At 45.8% G+C, this 23,553-nt stretch overlaps 7 protein-coding genes across 7 annotated transcripts; 4 read left to right on the forward strand and 3 right to left on the reverse strand.

Moving 5' to 3' along the window:
• Window positions 1-5,186: 5,186 nt before the first annotated feature.
• Window positions 5,187-5,934, forward strand: GL218_04281 (Plasma membrane proteolipid 3; the record flags this gene model as incomplete). The annotated part of the gene is made up of 3 exons (XM_033580873.1): window positions 5,187-5,244; window positions 5,415-5,482; window positions 5,605-5,934. 3 exons carry the CDS (start codon window positions 5,187-5,189, stop codon window positions 5,932-5,934), a joined length of 456 nt encoding a protein of 151 aa, XP_033436625.1.
• A 2,994-nt stretch (window positions 5,935-8,928) lies between these two features.
• On the reverse strand, window positions 8,929-11,022 carry GL218_04282 (ATP-dependent RNA helicase SUPV3L1, mitochondrial; the record flags this gene model as incomplete). Its single annotated transcript, XM_033580874.1, has 1 exon — window positions 8,929-11,022. One exon carries the CDS (start codon window positions 11,020-11,022, stop codon window positions 8,929-8,931), a length of 2,094 nt encoding a protein of 697 aa, XP_033436220.1.
• A 987-nt stretch (window positions 11,023-12,009) lies between these two features.
• Window positions 12,010-12,787, forward strand: GL218_04283 (uncharacterized protein; the record flags this gene model as incomplete). Its single annotated transcript, XM_033580875.1, has 2 exons — window positions 12,010-12,047; window positions 12,109-12,787. The coding sequence occupies 2 exons, from the start codon at window positions 12,010-12,012 to the stop codon at window positions 12,785-12,787; spliced, it is 717 nt and encodes a 238-aa protein (XP_033436221.1).
• A 1,529-nt stretch (window positions 12,788-14,316) lies between these two features.
• On the reverse strand, window positions 14,317-15,579 carry GL218_04284 (putative oxidoreductase C19A8.06; the record flags this gene model as incomplete). Its single annotated transcript, XM_033580876.1, has 1 exon — window positions 14,317-15,579. The coding sequence occupies one exon, from the start codon at window positions 15,577-15,579 to the stop codon at window positions 14,317-14,319; it is 1,263 nt and encodes a 420-aa protein (XP_033436626.1).
• A 741-nt stretch (window positions 15,580-16,320) lies between these two features.
• On the forward strand, window positions 16,321-17,340 carry GL218_04285 (putative oxidoreductase C4H3.08; the record flags this gene model as incomplete). The annotated part of the gene is made up of 3 exons (XM_033580877.1): window positions 16,321-16,345; window positions 16,415-16,850; window positions 16,911-17,340. The coding sequence occupies 3 exons, from the start codon at window positions 16,321-16,323 to the stop codon at window positions 17,338-17,340; spliced, it is 891 nt and encodes a 296-aa protein (XP_033436627.1).
• Window positions 17,341-18,214: 874 nt separating this feature from the next.
• GL218_04286 (Phosphatidate cytidylyltransferase, mitochondrial) lies at window positions 18,215-19,834 on the reverse strand (the record flags this gene model as incomplete). Its single annotated transcript, XM_033580878.1, has 1 exon — window positions 18,215-19,834. The coding sequence occupies one exon, from the start codon at window positions 19,832-19,834 to the stop codon at window positions 18,215-18,217; it is 1,620 nt and encodes a 539-aa protein (XP_033436222.1).
• Window positions 19,835-20,768: 934 nt separating this feature from the next.
• On the forward strand, window positions 20,769-23,103 carry GL218_04287 (Spindle assembly checkpoint component MAD1; the record flags this gene model as incomplete). The annotated part of the gene is made up of 2 exons (XM_033580879.1): window positions 20,769-20,822; window positions 20,890-23,103. The coding sequence occupies 2 exons, from the start codon at window positions 20,769-20,771 to the stop codon at window positions 23,101-23,103; spliced, it is 2,268 nt and encodes a 755-aa protein (XP_033436223.1).
• Between the last annotated feature and the right edge of the window lie 450 nt (window positions 23,104-23,553).

A 23,553-nucleotide genomic window follows, 5' to 3' on the forward strand; every position in this document is an offset into this window, starting at 1 on the left:
AGTATCACTTATACCCTGACAGTGATAGCTTCAAATATTCCACAAGAGCCTATTATATATAGAAACAAGGGCGTATTTAAAATTAGCCCTTTATAATATTAGTAACATCTTCGCTGGTATATACCTGAGGGGCTATAAAATTAGCTCTCGATCACACACATAGGAGAACTTATCACTATTGAAGGAGCAAGTAAATTTAATCCATTAAGCATCTACCTAGGTAGGTACCTAGGGAATAAATTTAGATCTTGCAATACGTTGTATAGTACATACCTAGAAGGTATTATATAAGAAGCATGGAGATATATTTGATTAGAATGAACCTAAAGTACGGGAGACATGAGTTTAACGAGAGCTTTTTTTATACTTCACTTCAACTCATACATAACACCAACTAACAACCTGATCACTCCTCATACCCTCTATATTTCGTTCACCCTTCCACCTCTAAAATACTATCGAGTTTAACTGAAAGCTACGGCGCTGCTATACGAAGGGTTCTCAAGAATTTACCCGCCGCGTATGGATGTTCTTCTTCGAAGTGGACGAGATCTTCAGGCCCACCGCCAAAATCCATAAAATAAGCATCTGGAAAATTGTTGGTAGACCTGCATTTTTGAGCATTTTCTGAACTTCTTCCTGGTTAGTATGGGATTCAGTTGGAGGCACTTCAATCTGCTGACGGTGAAGAAGTGTATTCGAAGTAGCCGGCGGTTGTTTGATAATTTCTGGACGCTGGATATTAATTGGTGCCCGTGTTTCTATCGTCCGTGATATTTCAATTTGCCCCATAGAACGCTCTTCCTGGGATAATAAATCCCCTGCGGTTCCTAGAAGCTCTTCGTTAGATAAGCCTTCTAACTCATCTACACTGTTCGAAACAGTAAGTTGACTAAGAGGGTCTGATATCTGTCCCTCATTTGGGAGCTCATTGGTTGGTCCCGTGCTCAAATGAGTCTCCTCGGGAACTTCAGTAATAACGCTAATGTTCCTTTTAAGCATATCGGAAGGTATTGTCTCGACCAACTTGTCAAGGGGGTCTTGGTAAGGGTTTTTTCTACCGCCAAAGTCTACCAGGGTTGTTGCATATTGGGGCTGGGTGGGAAACTTGAATTCCTTCAGTATACTCGTTGCTTTATGTCGTAGTCGTGAAGCTGCTCCTCTAAGATAACCACTAACTTCGACTCGCATGAAGAAAGGTTGCCCATCATGTTCAAATGCAAGTGCTGTATGAAACGTATTATCATGCTTCAGCTCACTGTCGAACTTGTTTTCGTCAAGATACCATCGAAGGGTTTCAGGTCTACCCGATCTGCCAGCCGTTGAGTGGCTTGATAATCTCCACTGATTTATCTCCATGTATTGTAACTCTGAATCTTTACCCACGCCGCCAATAGTAAACATACCATTGACATCAACACTAGGAGCGAAGTAGCGCCTCTCCGACTTAGGAAACCTATCTGGTCGACCTTTTAGATTTTTCGGGCCATACTCGACTATTTGAACAGGAACCTCAGGTTTTTCTAATCGGCCCGTATTATTAATGTAATGTTGCAATTCTTCGTCCGCTTCGTCTAAAGTTAGTGATACCGTCGCGCCCTTAAGGTGACAGCCTGGCGGTTCGGCAAAGGTCAAGTCCAAGTAGACGATGCCTCCTGGGTTCTTCTCCGGCTTTAAAACGCCCCATCGCGATTCTCTGAATAGAAACTTGCACGAAACTTCGACGTCTCCGATATTCCCTTCGCCAACATGATAGGCGGATCCTACTAACCGCTTAAACCGATCGAAATCATATTTCCCACATTTACGGCCTCGTAGAATACGCTCCTTCACAGACAGCGCGAAACCGCTTTTAATGGGGTGATCTTCAGGTTGAATGTTTGACATAGCGTTGGTCAGATGAGGCATCTGGGTTTCCAAAGCTACCTGGGCTCTGGCTTACTCGTGGACTTTTGTTAGGCTTGGTTGCCTACCTAAGAGGTAGGTATTTATATTTTAATACGGACTGAACCGGAGGGGCCCTTCCAGATTAGCCAATGGATTTGGCATGTTGCTCTATGTGGCGTCTCCTAATGTCACATCATGTAGGCTGTCTTAATACACGAACGATAAATGATAATGGGTGGGGAACACTATGTCAGCTGCTCGACTCTTCTTGTCGCTGAATATTCGATTCTTTTTCTTCAAAATCGCGCGTCCTTAACCCGCTATAGCCTTGCCCCCAATGATTTCGCGAAATATTTCATCTCAAGAACAATAGGCCACTTTCCATGTAGCATCATGTCTGGCGATTCTAATAGCGAGGAACTGCAAGAGGTTACTGGCACAATTGGTACTACCAAGGTTGGATACCGGCCAGAGCTACCGACAAATTACAGCAGGCCTAGATTCTTCGAGAATCAAGACAAGACTAATACGAGGCAACTTGAAACACTAGGGAAGAATACTGTGGACGACAAAAGTCGAGAACACGCTACACCTTGCGTAAACAATAAATTATGTCGGCGTTCTAAAAACTACCCAGTCTATCAAAATCGAGATAATGACAGCCGCGCAACCATGGACCCCGAGGAAGATAAGGCAACCTCATCAGCTTCCAGAGTATATGACCAAAGCTCGATTCTCTCGAAACGGAAAATCAATTGCATTTGGGATCCATGCAATTCTTCTGATATTACGGTCCATCTCAAGATGTCTTGTCAAGAAGATCTCGAAGAAAGTCTTGAAGAATTTTGCCGTCTACAAAGACTAGGTGACTTTATCTCTGCTAAGAGATTCTTTAAAGCAAATCTCCAAGATCACCTAGATAAACCCTATATCATAATAGAATACGCAGAGCTGCTACTCGAGCAGGGCGACTTCAATGCTCTATCCGGAATCGACGATACTCCCATATACATTACTGCGGGTGAAGCTACAAACAACGACGATGGAAATCTGCTTAGATTATACTGGCAGCTGATACTGGCTTTTGGCGCCAGCCACAAACCTAGCCCTTACTCGGAAGAATTATTCGGCAACCTAGATAAATTTGATACATGTGTGAATGAGGCTCTACATGGTCTTCACACTATGATTGAGCCTAACGCAGCCGCAGGAGATGGAGATATAAGTTCAACAGAGGTGAGTCTAAAGCTTATAATTCGCTTAGTAGACTATTGCTAAATCGTTAGATCAAAATGATTTCCTTGGTCTATCGTCTTAATCATACACTAGACTCGTCTATCAACGAGCGCCTTGGTAACTTGTTCCCTTCGCAATTCTACAGAAATTTATATATCAACCTCCTTAGACACGGGCGGGTTTGGGACATCCACGATATTACCGTGGCAAGGATTCCGAGTGTTGACATAAGTAAAGATTGGAGTGACAACCCTCTCCTTTGGAAGCGTATCCAGAGCTTTATCGATGATTGGCTCGGTGAAATTAATGGATATGATACGTCAACAATACTCGCACTTCTCAGTGTCCTTATGTCTTATGCACAGAAGGAACTTCTAAACCCCGAACGACAGGATAAACTAGTCGAATATTTAATGGACCAGTCTACATCTCTTGCAATTTCTATAATGAAGAAGGATCCCAATAGCATGAAGAGCCGGCCCTTCATGAAATGGATATTAATGAAAACCCGTAGTAAAGATACTAACGATGCTGTTCCACAACTACAACACCTTCAATCATCACCAGGCGCAGTATACTACAACAAAAATTATCGACTACCCCGTTATATTCCTTTAAAGACAGAAAACCCAGGTTGGCGCATAGGTCAAGCAATACCTGATCTTGAAGCTCCACTAAGGATGGTGATAAAAGCGACACAAATTCTTGGCGATTATCAAACTGAAGTGATGGCGCTGCTAGAGCTTGTCAGAATTTCTACAGAGCCGGCAGCAGAGTTCGAAAGGCTTGGCAACTTGCAGATGTTAATACAAGGAGACGTTCGTAATTACTCAAAAACACTAGTCTCGAAGTATTTGGTATGCAAAACAGAAGATTCAAGGAATGATCTCAAGAAGGATATTGCAGAACTACTTTCCATCCCATCGGTCTCCAGATGTCTGGAGTACGAAGAGTCCTGGGCTCTTTGGATGTTGCGGCATAGCTTAGAAAGCGATGTATTCGTAGCAAAGGATGCCTTAGAGAGGGCTGATCAATTTTATGAGAGGCTTTTTGAAGAACTTCGCGAAGAAGTCGATGGAAAAATTCCAGACATAAGACAACGTGTATTCCGGGAAAACGATAACTGACAAGAATTAGATTTTGGTGAGGAGGACTTGTAGAAGGAGGAAGGCTAACCTAGTACCAAGCAGGAAATTGCTGATACAAAGAAAAAAGGCCCAGAGACTAGACATGATAGGGGGCCGCTGGATGAAGGCTCTCGGGGATTTCAGATTATTACGGAGCCTCACACGCTTGAAGGAAAGAAGTGAATACCTACGAATGGCTATGGAGGACAAGAAAAGAGAGATCCAAGGTATAGAGGAGCGGATTAGAATAGAAAGAAAAACAGACTTGGTTGAAGATTGGGGTGGATCGACTCTGGTGAATAGGCGCGTTTAATATTTGTATTGCTGCTGAAGCTTTTATTAGTTAATTATGATCTATATTTTCTTACTTTGTAACGTTCGTGGATTCTATGTTAACGTATCGCTTAACTAGTGTTAAGCCGAACTAGTAGATCGGTAGACTGCTGATTAAACCAAATTGTAAGTAGGGACTGGAAAGTATTATAGTCTTGAATTGTTAGAAAGCTGATAGAGGTCGTTTGTCTTCTGCTGTCAGCCACACAGAAGAAGGATTGATGTTGCCTGCAGAAATAAGCCACACCAACCCAAACACACAGTGCGGTAGCATAGCGTCATACATTACCCATCATGCAAATACCCGGGTCCTAGCGCTAGAATTAGCTTGCCCTCGACCCTGTACCCGTCCCCAACGAGGAAGGTATGAAGTAATACTCCCATACTGTTCTTAGTGTACTGTCCTTACCCACCCCCGGACTCAGCTCGCACGACGCCCCATTCGTTCATCATCAACTTTCCTGCAACCTTACGATCCTAGTCTTCTTTTTATATACTTACCTACCTATCTCCATACTCCCTCGCGATTTATTCCAATATTTCTTTATTGTTATTTCTTCTTCCCTACGCCGACAAATAGAAAAAAACGAAAACCAGATCAACATGTGTTCCGCGGACTTGTTCCTCGGCCTTCTAGCCATCCTATTCCCCCCTCTGCCGGGTACGTCATCCCCCCAATGAATCTTGCCCCCCCTCCCTCGCTATTCGTCTGCCTGGCGCGGATAGACAATCTATCTCACGATGACCACGAACAGCCGTCAACTACTATTGCGATTTAAACGCCGATTGCATTTTTTAGAGGCCAATAGCTGACGATGAAATAATTAATAGTCTGGGTCAAAACCGGTCTCTGCTCTGCCGACTCTATCATTAACATCCTACTATGTCTACTAGGCTACGTAAGTCCCACCATACCCCACGACCCACGATCCACGACCCATGATATCCATCCCCATGCATAACGCAATCTGCATCAATCTCTATCTCTATCTCAATTCTAACCATCCTAACCATCCCACAGCTCCCCGGCACCATACACGCCTGGTACATAATCTCCAAGTTCCCCGAGTCGTACGAGTACGAAGCCGTGCCGCAGGACAGCGAGAGCGCCCGAGTCACCTACATCTTCGTGCAGGAGCCTCAACCCCAAGCCCGTCCCCAGGCCCATCCCAAGTCCGCCTCTAACTCGCAGCCCAACTACGGTGCTACCGACAACAGTAGCAACCACCACAACAACAACGCCTCTTCTTCGTCTGCTGGTCCCTCCGACGTCCACGACGACGAGGGCCACGCCCCGCCTACCTACGCCGAGGCCGTCAAGGGCGACCATAAGATCCAGACCCACGACTAGATGTCTTGCGTGTTGTCCACCACGCCAATCCAGCGGCCGCGATGGTGGTTGTGGGTGGACCGGTATCCCGGGGGGTTCTGGATTCTAGGGCTGCTCTTAGGGGACTCGGCTAGAATATCTACAGGAAGACTTTGCATAGCGAGACTCACTACGGATCAGATAGATGGGAGAAGGATGTCTTCTTAGTCTAGGAGTTGGAGGTAGGACTGGCTCGGACTGAGCAATGTTTTGCGTTATGCCATGCTTCGACCATTCGGCGAGGGTTCTCGGGATTCCCGGGTTTCGTCGAGATTTCCTCTCTAGTGGTATGTAATACATCAATATTGTATAAGAATAATATATCGTGGTTCAACGAGAGATATTTTATGATAATAATATATTCCGTCTACAAGTGATACTTAATTACCAATCAGCAACCTCTTTATATCCATCTATCCCCGTCATCATCATCAACATCGCTCCTAGCATTGCCTAGCATATCTCTACTTTTCTTTCTTCTGCCATGGTACACGCAGATCCCCGTTCCGCCGGATGCGTGCCTCTTGTTGGTCGGGCACATAGGACTATTGGGCAGATGCTCCGGCATGTCAAATTCGAAAGAGTTATGCGTCACGGTTTCGTATCGGTTTAGAGCTACCGGCACCTCCCACCACTCTTTGCTCGAGCCGCTCTTCCTTTTATCCCTCTCCTGAATATCCGGGTCCTATACAGTATTACGCTCGGGAGTAGAAGGGGAAAGAGGTTCGGGGCTGCGAGAAGGTCCAGGCTCGCTGTTACTATTGTTGCCGTTTCCGTGGTGAGGCGGTGGTGCTGAGATGTCGAAGAAGAAGGACTGTGGTTTACAAGCATGATGGCCGCTCCCACGCAGCGGGGGTGTTTTTATGCGAGTTGCCTCCTAGTTGTGAAGTAAGCGAATTGAGCGTCTATACAAATATTATAGCCGTCAGACTTACACCGCCGGGGAACTCTGCGCAAAACGTATGCGTCGGTTCTATATAAATCTGTTAGTTAGTCCGTATCTTATTTGCCCAGTCTGCTTGTCTCTACCCTCCCATCTGTTTCTCGATACATTGGAATAGTCTTGGAATTATAGGGGTCTCGGAGATACACACCAATATACGAAACCGGGCTTGTGACGGGTGTCCGGCCTCGGAGAACGTCGCGGATCGAGCTTGAGGTGCTCACATCAGAGCCGGCAGAAGCTTCACGGTGCCAGGGACTCTTTCCGAAGAGCCTAAATGAACGCCGCCTCTTGCTCTCCTCGCGTAGTAGCGATGCTGCGCGACCCATGAGCGGCGCAGGCGAACGACTGTGACCGTGACTCAAAAGCTGTGTTGGTGTACCCGGTACCGTTATTGCTGAATATTCGTATGCGTCATTGTCGCTGTACATCTTCTTGATTTTCTACATTAATCATGTAATGTACTTGTCAGTGCCCTGGCATACTTGAGAATGAGAGATAGGGGCAGGTATATCGAAATTTAAGTATGTTTCCTCGACTTACTGGCCTATGGTCCAGGAAAAGCCTTGAAAAGAACGATTTCCTGGGCTTAGCATCGGACGTAGTTGTAGTTAAATTGAGCATAGACGAAACTGAAGCCCCTGAAGTGCTTGGTAGTTGGCTTACAGAAGTTGCAAGGGGAGTAGCGGAGTCCGAATCACCACTTATTATTGTGAGTGGTGAGCTTTGTATCGGTCTAGCCGGCCCAGAAAATGAAATCTCGCCTTCGCTACCTTGAAACCATTGGGGGGATCTCTGTAAAGACTGTACGTGGGCTTCTTCTGTTAGATAGGGGCTGGGTAGTGGTGATTGTGGCGTTCGATTAAGCGGAAACATAGACTTGCCACTCTCGCTACTCGTGCCATGGCGGTTGAACGATAATCCCTGATATGACTGGTTATGGCTGTCCTCGCTGGGAAGGGGGCTAGGTAAAGGCTGGGAGATCCTTGGTATATGATCCCATAGACTACTGGATGAGTTCTCCATACCATCTTGAGTATCCCAGCCAGAACTACTTTTGCCAGAGCGCTTTCGCCATTTGAAGTGCCTCATGACCTTTCCAGGGCTCTCAGCGACTTCACGCTCGGCCCAGTATCCTGCTGGAAACCAGACCCATTCGCAGCCTTCTCTGGCCGGGCGCGGCGGGTCAATATATGTATTCGGGGTGACCGGCGCACTCTTGTATGACTCTTTCACAATTTGCCGTCCAACAGGGTGCATAGTTGGTACTGATGATGACGGTAGTCTGCTCGTTGGCCCATCCATACCGGAGATGCTGGGAGGTCGCTATCGACTAGTAGTACTCCGGTGAGACCATTCTGATGACGAGCTTCTATCTTCAGCGCTGCCTCCCATAGCGAGGAACCGGGGCATTTTTAAGGGGTAGGGATGAATAATAGTCATTAGGTCTTGTCACTTTAAAGAGTTAATTTTATGCGAGGTTGACAAAAGATCCATTATTAATATAGGAATTTCGATCGTGTGAAATGCGGCTTATAGGTAAAGGTTATACCAAGGTCAATACGGCTTGGTTAGGAGGTAGACAGATAAGAATATTGAAAGGTTGAAGTCGGTAAAGATCTTTAACGCAATATCCGCCGCACTTCCAACGGTACTGCATATGCCTAAGGTTGTCTTTCTTTATAAAGCACTTGCCTTACTTCATATACGTCGAAAGATCTTTCTTCTTCTAGTTATGAATAATTAATACATGCATACCTTATAAGTGTATGCACTTTCCTTCTTACTCTAATTGTATGTACCTATATATTACATGCAGATGCTTAAGTCTTACATATGCATAGGTATATATTATACATATATAGGTATGTATTCTTCATCATTGTCCCATTTTTGGTATATTTATACCTAGCCTATAGGAGGGCTATACGTGATTGGAGTTATCCTGCAGACTTAGTCCTTGCTAGTCGCCATATTGTACATTATATTACATCCCTGGATATATATGTACGACACCACTAATTTGCACCCGTCTAAGCTCTTTGACTGGCCTTACTCCTTTTAGAGCGTGGCTCTAGCCGAGTGATGGGTTCCAGTTCTTCGGGGCTGTCATATAAGGGTTCTTCATGCCCTTCCTCATTCCATTCGCCAGGTATTTCATGTCCGGGGCCATCGACCGAGGCGTCTCCACCAAGAACTCTTTCTTTCTTACGCTCCGATTTACTAGCTTGCTGTCGAATCTTTTCTAACCTCGCTCTACGCTTAGCAGTGTCAACGCTAACGTTAGCCAGATGAGCATCAATCCGAGCCTCCAATAATTCCTTAACGTGGAAGGCAAGGTTCTGGCTTCGAAAGACGCCAGAGTACCGATAGCTAAGCCAGAGGTAGAGTGTTATCGTCTTGTGAAGACTTTCTAGTCGTCGCAGATGCTCTGGTGAGTTACCGAACGCCTCATCGCTCGTGTCAAGAAGTTCCAGGTCGATCTCTGGGATATCGAGGAGCTCACCTCCTTCCATATTAGAAACGCACCTCGCGAAAGCTTGTAGTATTTTAACGCCCGCATTATCAGCCAGATAGACTGGCGCATTTAGGAAGACACATCGATCATAAACCGACATGGGAAAAGGTTGGATATAATCGGAAACCGATAGCATTTCTTTCAACCCGCACATGTGAAATCTCGGAGAAACTCGGGCAATATCTCGCAAGCGGGATATTATATAGCTGAATGGGGTATTAGGTGGGAAGTATGATGAAAATCGTTCGATGACTGACGGTGGTGGTTGTATACCAGCCGACAGTATAGGTTCTGGCTCGCGAGTGAATGCCTTCTTTACGACGGAAAGGTCGGCCCTTTCTAGAGTTGTCACAAACCCAGGCTGGCCAGTTTTAGGCGGTGGGGTTCCGATTATCTCGTCTCCATTTACGTCCTTTGTCGATTCTGATTCGGTTGCTTGGCGTGCCGTCCTGTAACGGCCAGCTCTGCCTCCTATCTGCTTGATTTCGGACACTGATATTTGCCGGTAGCTGGTTTTCGTGCGTTTGTGTGTTTGCTCAAAGATGATCCGTTTAATTTCTAAATTCAGGCCCATGCCAATGGCGTCGCTAGCAACGAGAAAATCGTAATCGTTATCGGGATCATTGAAAAGTGCGGCCTGCTGAGCGCGAGTTTCGGGTGGCAATGATCCGTAGACCATGGCACATCGGCGCCCTGTAAGCTTCTCGATCTGGTTCTTTATGGCGTGGATGGCAACTCGGGAAAATGTGATGACAGCGTCCCCCTTTTCAAGATTTGTGTAGTTATCTAGGCTCGTATTCATGGTTTGTAGCGGGCTGAGTCTGTTATACCGCGTTACAACGCATTTATCGCCAATAGTAGCGCATAGGGACTGAATTAGGTCCACAGCACGCTCCTCTCCACAGAGATGGACCTCCTTGGCTTGTACACCTAGGACCGCTTGAGTCCACGCCCATCCTCTTTCGCTATCTCCAATCATTTGGATCTCATCGATGACTGCAACATCCACTGGTAAATTAAGAGGGGCCATCTCAACGGTACAGCTTCTGAAATAATTGTCTTCGTTCTCAGGAATACGTTGTTCTTCACCGGTAATCAAGGCGCATTTCTTGCCCTTAGCATTGAATCGACTATATACTTCATGTGCTAATAGTCGAAGAGGACCTGCGTAGATACCGGACTTGGAGTTTTCAAGCGCCTTTAGGGCATTGTAGGTTTTCCCAGAGTTGGTCGGACCGACATGAAGATGAATTGTGCGCTGCATAGCCCGTGTAGCAGGAAACCACTCATAAGGGAACCGAAAATCTGCGATCTTTTTATGCGTAGAGGCGATATTCTTGGGAAATCTCGAGCGCATAAGAAAGTTATGGAAGCCATAGGTCAACTCTTCAGTGAGGCCAACAATATCATTTTCAACGAAAGCATTGCGCAAACTCCAGAACAAGGGGTTTTCAGTCTTTGAGATAGCATTCTTCTCACTCGCAAGATCGCAAGCCCTTTCAATCGAATTCCTAAACAGCTTTACCTCGCGGTCTAGGTCGATCTTGGAGTTGACACCGAATGATTTGTACTCATTCTGCTTGCCTTCCCAACCATTCGAAGTAGACATTATCAGGTCATATCTACCAAGAGTTAGGTTTCGGAATATGCCATAGGTCTTAGTCGCTTCTCTTTGCGACTGTTTGGATCTCTTGGAACCATCTTCACCTAATTTATTCAAACGAGATTGAGCTTCTTGATATCTTGGATTGTGAAATGGTGCACCTGGCTTCGACTGTTATAAATTGCTAATGTTCATGATTGAGTAATCTTATATTCTTCTTACCTGGAATTTTTTTAAGTAGGGATTTGGCCTCGACTTTGTTGGGACGCGCGCCACGGCACCGAATGTTGTAAAGGCATGTCTAAAAGAGATATTTCTAAGAGAGACATTTCCAAAGATATGCCTATGATATACGTGAGCCGCATAGCTTGAACTAGCCGGTCCAGTCCTGAGAGGGAAGTGCATTTCACATATAAAGAATGAGAATGAGAAAGAGGTCAGGAATCATATTAAACATTAAATTTTGATCCCTTTGCACTAAAAATGGCTTGCCATCAACCTTGAAGCTAACGAAGCATTCAATCAATTGGAGGCAAATTATAGACTTCGTACCCTAGAAACTTCAACCACATAAATTTTTCTTATCGATCAATCCGTGGCTTATCCGAGGGACGCTTAGTACGGTTTGTATTACATACGCACGGAGTACAAACGGTACTTGCCTATTGTGATATACTGGTTCTTAAGCTCAGTCTTTCATTGGCTAGTGTTGGCTAGCGTATCACTTAATGCATTCCCCATCGTCATTAATGGATCTTGAGACCGCCTAAGAAGGTAGCCTCACCTCACCCCCAACCGCCTGAACTTGCTGACTTGATTTTTGTCAATCCTATTGCCAATCCTATTCCCTACCTTCGAAAATCCCTCCCTCCTAGATATTCCTCCCCTATGTTACCAGCTAATCAAGATTCAAATCCACGAATACCATCATCAAAAGTCCCAAGCGATTAGCTACATTCTACATAGATCGAGTGACTCAATATATTATTCACGATGGCGTCCTCCTCGACACCTCAAACTCCACTTCTCTAGTACGTCCTGATCCAATCTTATCCATCGAAAGGAACCAATGAGCGTAGCTAACAGGCGCAGTTCGTGCATCGCGCATCATACTACCATACTAGCAGAATGTACGACCTCGGCCTCGTCGCAAACCTCGTCGCTCGCTTCCCTTATTCTCCCCAAGATCAACCATGACACTCCTCAGAAGCTCACGTACACGCACGGCTCGCATCACATCCACTACATATCGGAAGCGCCCTCGGCGCATCCGGGCAACCGGTCGGCCGGCGGGTTGACATTCCTCGTGATCGCGGAGTCGTCGCTGGGCCGTCGCGTGCCCTTCGGCTTCCTATTCGAGATCCGCAAGCGCTTCTTCAACGAGTTCTCCGCAGAGACGGCCGACTTCACCGACATGCCTAACTATGGCGCGGGAAGCTTTAATGCCGAGCTCAAAAACCTGATGGTCGAGTTCGGCACCACGAGCGGTGGCCGCGACGATGCCATCACCAATGTACAGCGCGAGATCGATGACGTCCGTGGCATCATGACCCGCAACATCGAGGGTCTACTCGAGAGAGGCGAACGCATCGACTTACTTGTTGATAAGACAGACCGCCTAGGTGGCAGCGCGCGAGAGTTCAGAGTGCGCAGCCGCGGTCTCAAGAGGCAGATGTGGTGGAAAAACGTCAAGTTAATGGCGCTGCTCGTAGTAGTGATCCTCTTGATCATTGCCGCGATTGTGATTACAGTCAAGAATGCTACGGGATGAGCCAGAAGTACAACAGCGTACATGTATACGTTCTTTGAAAGTTGAGGGATATCCATGCGCGGTCTAAGGAAGAAAGCGCGAAAAGCCTCCTAATTTGTTGTATTTTGAACGGCGTTTTCCCTAGGCTGACAAGTAGAGAGGATGTAGTCTATGATAATACCAAGGCTCACGAATAGGCGGAAAAAAGAACAACCCGCCTTGTTCTTTTTGTTGGCGTCAGTACTCGAGTCGGAGGAATTGCTCTAGGATACCAGGTGTATTCTCGTTTGTAACTATGTACATACAGTTCTGTACTTTTAACAAGCAGATTGGTTCAAGCAGCTGTAAGTGAGCTTGTAGCTCCTATGATTATAGCCAAGTCTGTAGCAAGCAGATCGCCTTATGATGTAATAAAAATAGTTTCTTTAGATAAGCTCAAAGATTTGTTAAGAGTACTCGGCCACTCTAATTATTAGTCGAAACATTGATCCATGAAGCCTGCCTCTACCCCTTTGCCCATGAGAAATATCTCTTATAATCTAGAAGAAATAGTCCCATCAGTTCTTCGCTGTGTTTCCGGATAGGCGTATCCATGCGCAACGGGGCTAGTTACTCCCGCCGCGTCAAACACAAACGGCGACCTCCGTAGCCTCTCGGTGAAGAAAACGGGATGCAGACTCGAAGCGTCCATTTTCATAGTCGCAAGAGTTGAAGAGTATGGTATTGGTGCCGCGATACCTTGTGGCATGTGACCGGGAAGCGGCAATGGCTGAACTGCCGGGACCGGGACCGGAGTCGGTATCGGCATTGAAATCGGCTCTTGAGAGTATGAGGACCGAGGTGATAAGTTTAGAGGTAAGACATTTGGGAATATACGGTCGGATTCATGAGGTGATGTTTGAGCCGACAACTGAGTTATTGTTACGTTGGGCGGCTGAATGTAAAAGTTAGTAAACAAAGATAAGAACGAAGCCGTATGCAGCTGCGAAATTGAAACTAACCCGAGGTCGTTGTCTAATGTCGTCATTTTCACGTGGGGATAAAGCAGGGTGCTTTAAGCCGAAGACTTGAGATACCGAGTGCCGCAGCATTATGTCCCGTTCGACTGAAGAAATAAAACAATTTAATAGAAGTTAATAAACATTTGCCTACTACGATGATAAATTTCCTGGCGGTAGCAACTAATGCTTGTCCTACGGTGGAACTCTGATCCATTATATCTTATTGAAATACATAATGTATACTCGGTACGTTGAACTCATGCAATGATGATGCATCGATAAGCTATTAAATTCGGGGCTATACATCTATGTTGAATTAGGCTGGATCTACAGGTAGACTAATGCAGTTTAATCCGTTAGGTATGCACCCCGGAAGTTGCTATACATATAAGTCGTTAGAGAAATATGTAAGTTTAATAGGATACATCAATTTATTCAATGTAGGTAGGTACCTATCTTTCTCAGTTCATCAAGACTCTTTTCTCGAAAGCTGCACAGGAGAATTGGAGCGAGGATACTTAATATTAAACTATCTATTAAGAAGTCTATTTACGACGAAGTCTTTTTACCCTTCCGTCGCGAAGTTTTCTTTTCAGCCTCTTTCCCCTTCTTGATCGTGTTTATTAACGAGTCGATCTCCTCGGCCTTATCTGCTTCCTTCTTCTCCTGCTCTTTTAACTCTTGCTTTTTCTTTTCCAAAACCCTCAGCGCTGCCTGTTCCTTCTCGGTCTTTTCAATAAGCTTGTCACTGGCTTCCCATAGCTTTTTCGCTACCTCTTCATCCTTTACCTCCATCCTCGCAAAGTCAACCTCGCGACATTCCTTAATAAGCTTGCCACCCGGTCCCATCCCTAGCCTTGGATCCATAACGGCATGAAGAATAGACTGGGCACCCATTTCCGGGCTCTTTAACAGAAACCAGGGTACTATGTAGGAGAATACATAGACCGCAAGTCCCCAGAGTGAACCTCGTGTCAACCATCGCCGCATTCCAGGAGTGCGCGTAAAGCCAGGGTCGACGAAGATGACTCGTGAGTTCATTGGAAGTTCGTCCGGTCGCTTGTACGCATCGAGATGTTTTTGATACGCTTGCCCAAATACCATTAATGCCAGCTTGCTTCGGGCATAAGCTTTCCCTGGGGCCCATTCCTTCTTCACGAGCGCACTATTAAGCGTGGGAGACCGAATGTAAGAGGAACACGTCGGAATAATTATTCGTACGTCGCGATCGAAGGGTTGGGCTCGGAGAGCTGGACTTAATATTCCTAATAGATGGAAATTGGCGAGATAATTGACCATCCACATCTCTTCAATTCCTTCTTCCGTCTCCGTACGTTTACCCCCTGGTGGTGTAATAGTAGCAGCACATAGAATGAGCATGTCCAACCGGCGAGGCGGTGCGTTATCGATCCATTTGGTAGCAAATTTACGAATACTATGTAGAGAAGAGAGGTCGACCTGTTCCGCATATATCATTTGGTTTTTCGTTCGTTGGCGTAACTCCCCGATATAATCAGCGAGGAAAGGGTTCGACGGCGGTAGGTGGGTAAGAAGCACAATTTGAGCTCCTCGTTCAGCTAAGTCTCGTGTTACAGCAGCGCCTATTCCTGATGTCCCGCCAGTTATCATGACTATCCTTCCGTGCATTTTGCGTTCCGCCACGCTCACGGTTCCGCTGGAGTATCGCTTTAGAAGGTACAGGAATCCGGTAACGGCTCCAATTTGGAACAAGATCCATGGGTCGCGTGCCCAATCGGGAACCCAAGCTGGGGGGCCATTGACAAGTACATCGTAGAAGAATGGAATTGGCATGATAACCAAGTAGAAGAAATTGAAATTCTAGGGGGGGTTGAGGAGAAGAAGAAGTCGTTACTGGAAAGTCTAACTGACGGAAGCATCCATTTCTAAGCAATCCGTGAATAGCGCGTAGCGTTGTACAGCGCGAATGCACCTTTTTGACAAGGGGTCATTGTATCGAATTTTTTTCCTATGACTTTAAAGTATTTAACACGTGCGCAATTATGTAAATTCGGGCTATTATGCAACCTGTAAAGTTATTTTTAATTGGAGGCAATCTTACGGGTTGCATAATAGCCCGAATTTACATAATTGCGTACGTGTTAAACATTGCCTATTAAAAGTTACTTTTTTACCTTTTAAGCTATGGAAAAAATAACCCCTCGTATAAACAAAATTTACGGTAACGATTATTTCCTTTAAATCTAGGGGGTTTTTTTTTTTGTTATGAGTTTAAATAATTGTAATTTTCTGCTGATCAAAAAATGCAAACATAAAAATTGGAATGTTCATTTTACACCTTCGTCATTGTGAGCTAAGTTGCAGAAAAGCGGCTCTGAGCAATGTAGATGTAATTGATACCGAGTGATGTCATGACTCGCTGTGTTTCCCATTAATATGCCTATATATCAATTCATCCTCGTTCCAGATATATCAAACTCTCTTAGTTGAACTACTTTAATTCAATTGTAAAAATAGCTACTTCTTACTAGCTGTTGAAAGACTTATTCGATTTAGCGTAGCGTATTACTCAACATGTCCGACTCACAATTCCAAGAGGGTAAGTAAAACATGCATATCATAACAATTATATTATTAAGGGGTAATTACTAACACGCGAGTATTATAGGACATTCAGTCCCGGTAACTCATCAAGAGTTTCCTGGAAAAGAGCACAAGCTGCCCATACAAGCCCAGTATGATACCCTACCTACAGATGATGGCGGGTATCAGAAGTATAAGGCCGCCGGCAAGCTCCAGGGGAAGAAAGCCATTATTACAGGTGGCGACTCGGGAATTGGTCGAGCGACGGCCATTCTATTTGCTCTAGAAGGAGCCGACTCCTTTATCGTCTATCTCCCCGATGAAGAGAAGGACGCCCAGGAGACGAAACGCATCGTAGAATCGCACGGCCAAAAATGCCATCTCTTTTCCACTGACTTGACGAGCAGAGACAACTGCAAGAAAGTTGTCATGGAGGCGTTGAAGAGCTTGGGTCGTATCGACATCCTCTTTAATAACGCCGCATACCAAATGGTGAAGAGTGACATCCACGAACTAAGCGAGTAAGTTGACTATTCCCCGTTTCGACTCTTCTAGACATCACCATCTAACAATGATCCAAGGGACCAATGGATACATACGTTCAACACCAACATTCACCCCTTTTTCTACCTGGCTAAATATGCGCTACCTCACATGAAGCGTGGTGCAACTATTATCAACAACGCCAGTATCAACGCCTACATTGGGCGACCTGATCTTTTGGACTACACCTCAACGAAAGGTGCCATCGTATCTTTCACTCGGGGTCTGAGTAACCAGTTCGTGGGCAAGGGCATCCGGGTCAACGCCATTGCTCCAGGCCCCGTGTGGACTCCTCTTATCCCGGCTACTATGGATGACGAGGCACAGAAGTCGTTTACCAGTCCTATGGGCCGACCCGCACAGCCAAGCGAGATAGCAACTTGTGTAGTGTTCCTCGCATCCCCAGACAGTTCCGCCATCAGCGGCCAGACGATTCACTGCAATGGCGGCACTATTGTCAACGGCTAAGCTAGGACCTAGATGTGGAATCTATGATTCTTATTTTACCATGGTGGAGGTAATTTGAGATCTATGATATAAGGACAATGCTAGGCTTTGATATCGAAATGGCGAGCCTTGTAATATAAGAACTCTAGGATATATTTGGTAGAACTTTCCCCAACGAATAATGAGACTATGATAACAACCTCTTCGCTTTTTGCTGCCGTACCCTTCGCATTTGTAATGTATAGGGATTAGCGGTCCGTGAGAAATTGATACGTATCCCTCCCTAGCCAGCGTACGATTTGTAATTTCTCACAAAATCCATGATTAACACTGATAGTTCAGGTAACCAATATGTCCAGTTGACGAAAATTATATTTGTTTTTGTGATCAGCTAGGTAGTATATATGTATACCTATACATACATATGGAGTTGCCTGACTATAATGAGTGGTAAATGGTGTCTTTTACGTCGTTTACGCATGGTATTTCGGTATACCCCTCATGTTCGTCTCGCCTTCTAACCCAATATATAGTATGGCATGACTCAACGTCTCTAGGTTGTGAGATAAGTTCTACACCGTTGCAAACTACCTCTTGATTAAAGAGCTGTAGCTCACTAGTGCTTCCTATCGGAGTAGCCTGTTTTAATGTCTCTAAGCTTGAGCTACTCCTAGGTGCATGAGATATACTGTTTGGGCTGAACGTAACGGTATTCTCGAATTGATTAAGACGTCCAATGACTGCCTTATAGCTATGGCTCGGCTCTTTGGCACTGGAACGTGTATCACGCGGTATTCGATAATCGTCCTCGACGGGTATGCGTTGCCCTAAGTAGCTCTAGAAGAAGCACTAGCTGAATGCACGAATAGGAATAGCCTCTGCATATTGAGAATCCTTAAGAAGACTTCTCACCATCCTTCTCGGGTTTACTTGCCTCGCGATATTTTGCCATCTTCTCTCTCAAGTAATGGAAACTTCGTCGAAAACCAGCCGTAAGAACGCCCTTAATACTTTGGGTAGTGCTAGGCCAACTGATCGTCTTTTTGATAACATCGCGGATAATTTTTCGAAGAGCTTCAGGCTCATCTTGCGCGATCCGCTGTTCGAAGCCACTGCCTTGTTGTCTCTTGAAAGAACCAGCATCTTCGTCCTTTTTCTCTTCCATCATTTTGTTGAATTCGAGCTGGGGTATCTGGAACTTCTTCTGATATTCGAAGTATAGCTTGGAGCGGAAGGCTTTTGGTAGCCGGCGCACCATGTTACCTCGTTTTACAGGGTCCATATCCTGTTGTAGCTTTAATACAGAGTCTGTATTGTCGATCCAATCGGGTTTGCTACAAGCAGGGTCATCAAATTCAACATTGGGAAGAGATTCGACAAGCGGCGCATAGAGCCGTCGGAAGTTTAGCATGTTATGATTGACGATGTTCGCGACCTTTTTTGGATTCTCAGTAGGAAATGTCATTCGTGGGTCGCCTAGATAACTGATGCCAGCAATCGTCGCATATAATTCTTGTTCGCTAAAGGTGGGAGGCAGTAGCAGGAGAGCTGTCCGCAATGCTGATAGGAGGTTGATCTGATTCGCAAGACGAACTCTAGGATCATCTCTAAGAATCTTTACTGGCTTATGTAGACGCCCGGCAAGGTATAGCGTGTCCCACTCGCTCAGGTCCCTGCACAAAGTATCGATATTGACAACCCCATACTTGATTAATATACCATCCACAGTAACGTTAGTATTGAAGTAAACTCCAGCGCCCATCTTATCCTGCACATAAGACACGGCACCTGATCCTAACGACCCAAGCATTGAATAATGATCACGATGTTGCATGAGATTTAAGGAATGCCAATGCTGCGTATACGAGACACCGAATATGAAATCAATCATCTTTGGAGAACCATCCTGGGCCCTCTGGACGGCAACGGGTGCCTTAGGATGGACAGCCTTAATTTGAGCCTCAGTAGCTGTACCACCTGTCGATTGCGGAAAGACGCCAGAGCCGTACGCAAAGGCATATCGGATCGGAGCTCTAAATCTCCATAATAGCTGACGAAGGGCTTCTTTGTACTCTCGATCAATGATCATATGTTGATTTACACCAAAGTTTGCATAAGGAAGCTCCGTAAACTTTTCTATGTGGAAATTGGGCTTTTCTTCCCAATCGAAGTCCGAGTCAGGTGGTGTGTTGGAAGAGGCTTTCTTCTGCGAATGCGGCTCATCTGGAGAACTGGCAGCGCTCGTGGCAGAGTCGCTTTCCGATTCAAGCTTGTGCGCAGTTTTAGCTCCCTCGGAAGTTTTAGAAGCATCGGACGCGTATGTGCGGAGGCATAGTATGGATGCAGGTAGGATATGAGGGGATCTAGAGACGTCATAGCGTGGTCGATATTGTAATCGGGTTGTATGTACGGAATATTGCCTTGTAGCTCGTGTCGAATGATGGATTGCGAGTCGGAGGGGTGTCCTAATAGCTAATGACGACATACCCGAAGGAGGTGCCGGTCGTATAACCATAGTGTCGGTGTTCGAGAGAAGTTACTTATGATGTTTTGATTGTCGGACTGGATTGTAAATTGCGCAAATTGCTAGTGGCACGAGAAGTCAGTAGTAGCAGCAAAAGCCGCAATGCTATTACCGAGAGAAGAAATCCATGTGTGTTGGAACCTCACGAGTCGAGGTGTTATGTATGACCTAAATGTAGCGCATAGGTATGTAGGTATGAAAGGGAAACTCCAAATTGTTACCGAGTCTTAGTGAGGGAAGCAAGAAATAGATTACGTTAATAAGCCCACCATAGAGCATCGTGGCAGCTGTGTGGGACCTGAGCCAGCTGAAAGCTTGAATTTCGGCAATGGCGTATACCCCCGGAAGAATGCGTAAAGAGCTGTAAGCCAAGTCAGGAACTCCTGCATTGATTTAAAAGACCCACAGATGCAGCAAGGGTAGCTAGGTACGGACGGAGCTCGGCTGCTCGGTCTTTATTGCGCACTTCACATGTACTTATGTATCTTGCATGTACAGGATATATCAGTGTAAATACATACATGTATTTAAGGCATATTTTAAAGTGTATTTCGTGAGTGAATATAATTTTTAACGCGTATATTCTATTGAAATATCAGTTTGTCAAGCTCTTATGATGTTGGGTAGGTACCTATTTTTTACAAAGCTGTAATCCTGGGGTAGAAGCTTTTATTTCTAAAAGAGAATGTTTTTACAAAGCCATTTTTATCATCTGCACGTGATAAGGTATCAAGCTAGCTAATCGCGGCAGCATTGCCAGGGCAGCCGCAAACAACAAAAACAATTTAGCGGGTCTTGTCGCGATACCGCACTTTAAGCACTTTAACCTAACTTATCAAATCATCATTCCTTTTGGGTATGTATAGGTACCTAGACTCATAACGAGAGCAAACACTAGGCGACGTATGCTTTACAAGTAAGCGCCATGTCCGGGAATTTTCGACAAAGTACAGGAAGCGGATCGTTTTCGAGGTCGAGGGTAAGTAAAGTCATTAATGAGCAATCCCGATCTGATTCATGATAATCAACTCTAAGTTAAGAAATAGGTCACTTCGTTCCGCGCATCATTACAAAAAGCAACACAACCTTCCTATAACTTCTTAACTGGCGCCGAAGATGCACAAACTTCCCATCATGCTAGACCTTCGTCACGACAAAGCCATGTGGGCGCAGAATCCCTCCGAGCCTCGTCGCGTGAGAGTTCCAAGGAAAATCTTGCGCCACCCGACGCAGAGGAGTATGAAACCCAGCGAAGGAAAATAGAGGAGCTCAAGGCTGAGCTTGCTACTATGCACTACAAACTTGAGAACTACGAACAGGAGAAGGAAATGATAGCTTTACAACATGACAATGAATTACGAGATGTACGACGGAAAGCCGAAGACGACTTTAAACAAAAACAGGCCGCCGAAGGTGATAAGAATAAGGCACAGCGTCAGTACGAAAGTATGCAAAAGGAATTGCAGGAGCTTAAAGAAAGTTCTACTGGCGAGAAACTCGAAGTTGAGAAGAAGGCCCGAGATGCGGAAGATGAGGCGCGTCTTCTGAGAGAGCAATTAGAAGACTTATCAGCTGCAAAAGAGGAGGGAGATCGGATGGCCCAAAAGAGGGTTAGTGATATGGAAACCCAACTTTCAAATCTTCGAGATGTCATCAAAGGGCTAGAACAAGATGGCCAGTCCCGGGAAGTCTCAATACAGGTTGCACAACAGCAGCTTCTAGAGAAGGATAGGCTCATTGGTAATTTAGAAGCCGATGTATTGCGCTTAAAGGCGCAAACTGGTGACGCTGAGACTATCGCTATCATCCGACGCGAACTCACTGAGCAAGTCCAACATATTAGATCACTCGAGTCGAAGAATACCAAACAGCATACGGAATTAACTCATCTAAGGCAAATACATAGGGCCGTAGAAGTTGTGGAGGAAGAGAAACGGTCGCTTCAACGACGGCTTGAGGCCGCCGAAGCTCTTGAACCCGAACTCAACGAGGCTCGACTTCAGAGACAGAGATTGGAGGATGAACGCTTGGCATGGACTGCCTACCTCCAAAATGCTAGCGCGGATGGCGGACTTATGGAGTTCGACTCTCCTGAGGCGGTCGTACGTGCGCTCGTGGAGGAGCGATATAACTCTGCTTCTCTTGTAGAAAAGCTTGGTGAAATACAACCTCAAATCACGGAGCGTGATGAGATTATCAAGGCTTTAGAAAGTGAAAGGAAAAACTTGAGCGCGCAAATAGAAAAACTAAAGACTACTACTGCTCCTATATCGGCAGGCAAGGCACAGGCTCGGATAGAGCGCCAGCGTGCCCTTGCCATCAAGGAAGTCGAGTACTTGCGCGCCCAGCTCAAGGCCTTTGATACAGAAGACGAAACCTTCAACTCTGAGAATTTTGATCAGAGCAAGGCTGATCGCATCTCCGAGCTTGAAAAGCTGGTTGATCAGTACAAGGAGGAGGTTCAGACTATGCATAATGAACTCTCTGCCCTGGAATCATCTGGCAATGCGGCACCCGCCTCTATCGGATCTAAGCGCAGCCATTCCGACGAATCTGAGAGTGAGCAGCTCGGTGAACTCAACAGAAAACGCAGAAAGCTAGCCGACGAGCTTTCGAAACTTCAGACGCAATACCAAGTCCTTCAAAAAGAACACGAGGTTCTACAATCACGCCTCGCAGCCGCCGAATCAACTAACAAAATCCGCGTCCTATCTCTACGCTCCAACCCTACTTCCGACTTTGAAGCGATTAAGATGGCTACGCTCCAAGCTCTTAAGCAGGAGAACAAGGAACTGTTAGCGCAACTACAAAAAGAAGCCCGCCGCAACCCTAACCCGAACATTCCTTTAATCCCAGCGTCACAACTAGCTGCGGCGCGTCGCGAAATCGAAGAAGCGCAGCGGGAGACAGCGTCGGCGCAAAAGACAACGCGGCGACTGAAAGAGGTGTGGGCGGCTAAGTCGCAGGAGTTCAAAGAGGCTATTTTTAGCACACTAGGCTGGACTGTGACGTTCATCCCCAACGGTAAGATGCGTGTGGAAAGTTTATATTGCCCTAGTGTCACCGACGAGCAGGAGAACAGTATCGTATTCGACGGCGAGCGCGGCACCATGAAGGTCGCCGGCGGACCGCAGAGCCCCTTCGCCCGCCGCATCCAGGACCAAATCCAGTTCTGGGTCCGTGACAAGGGCTGCATCCCGGGTTTCCTAGCGGCGCTTACGCTCGAGTTCTACGAGGAACAAACCAGGGCTAGTCGGTAATCCAACGGACTACGTGAAAGATACGGGATGAGCGGCTGTTTATATGTACTACTTAAGGACGAGTACGATAACTGTGTTGATGGGTTCGAATCACGATCGAAATTTTTAATAGCAGGGCGGCGTTATTCATGTCTGTCCCGCAGTATGAGGAGGTATTGTGTGATATGATGCGGCATAGCATAGCATGTAATGATTACCTGTGAAGGCTTACGCGGGCGTTCAGGACAATGAGACATGTTGCTTATATCCAAATGATTTGGCCGCAGCAAGTTCATTTTAGCTGCACATCTCTCCAAAATAGAGAGTACATATAAATAATACACAACACGTTTGAATATTCTAGGCTTGCATCACAATCGTAGGATCAGAGGTACTATAGAAATATTTTATATAACTGGCCATGAATTAGAATACTTCTGCCGGTATTTCACCTATGACAGTTTGGTATCA

Source organism: Daldinia childiae (assembly GCF_008694065.1).
Source record: "Daldinia childiae strain JS-1345 chromosome Unknown Scaffold3, whole genome shotgun sequence".
NCBI lineage: Eukaryota > Fungi > Ascomycota > Sordariomycetes > Xylariales > Hypoxylaceae > Daldinia > Daldinia childiae.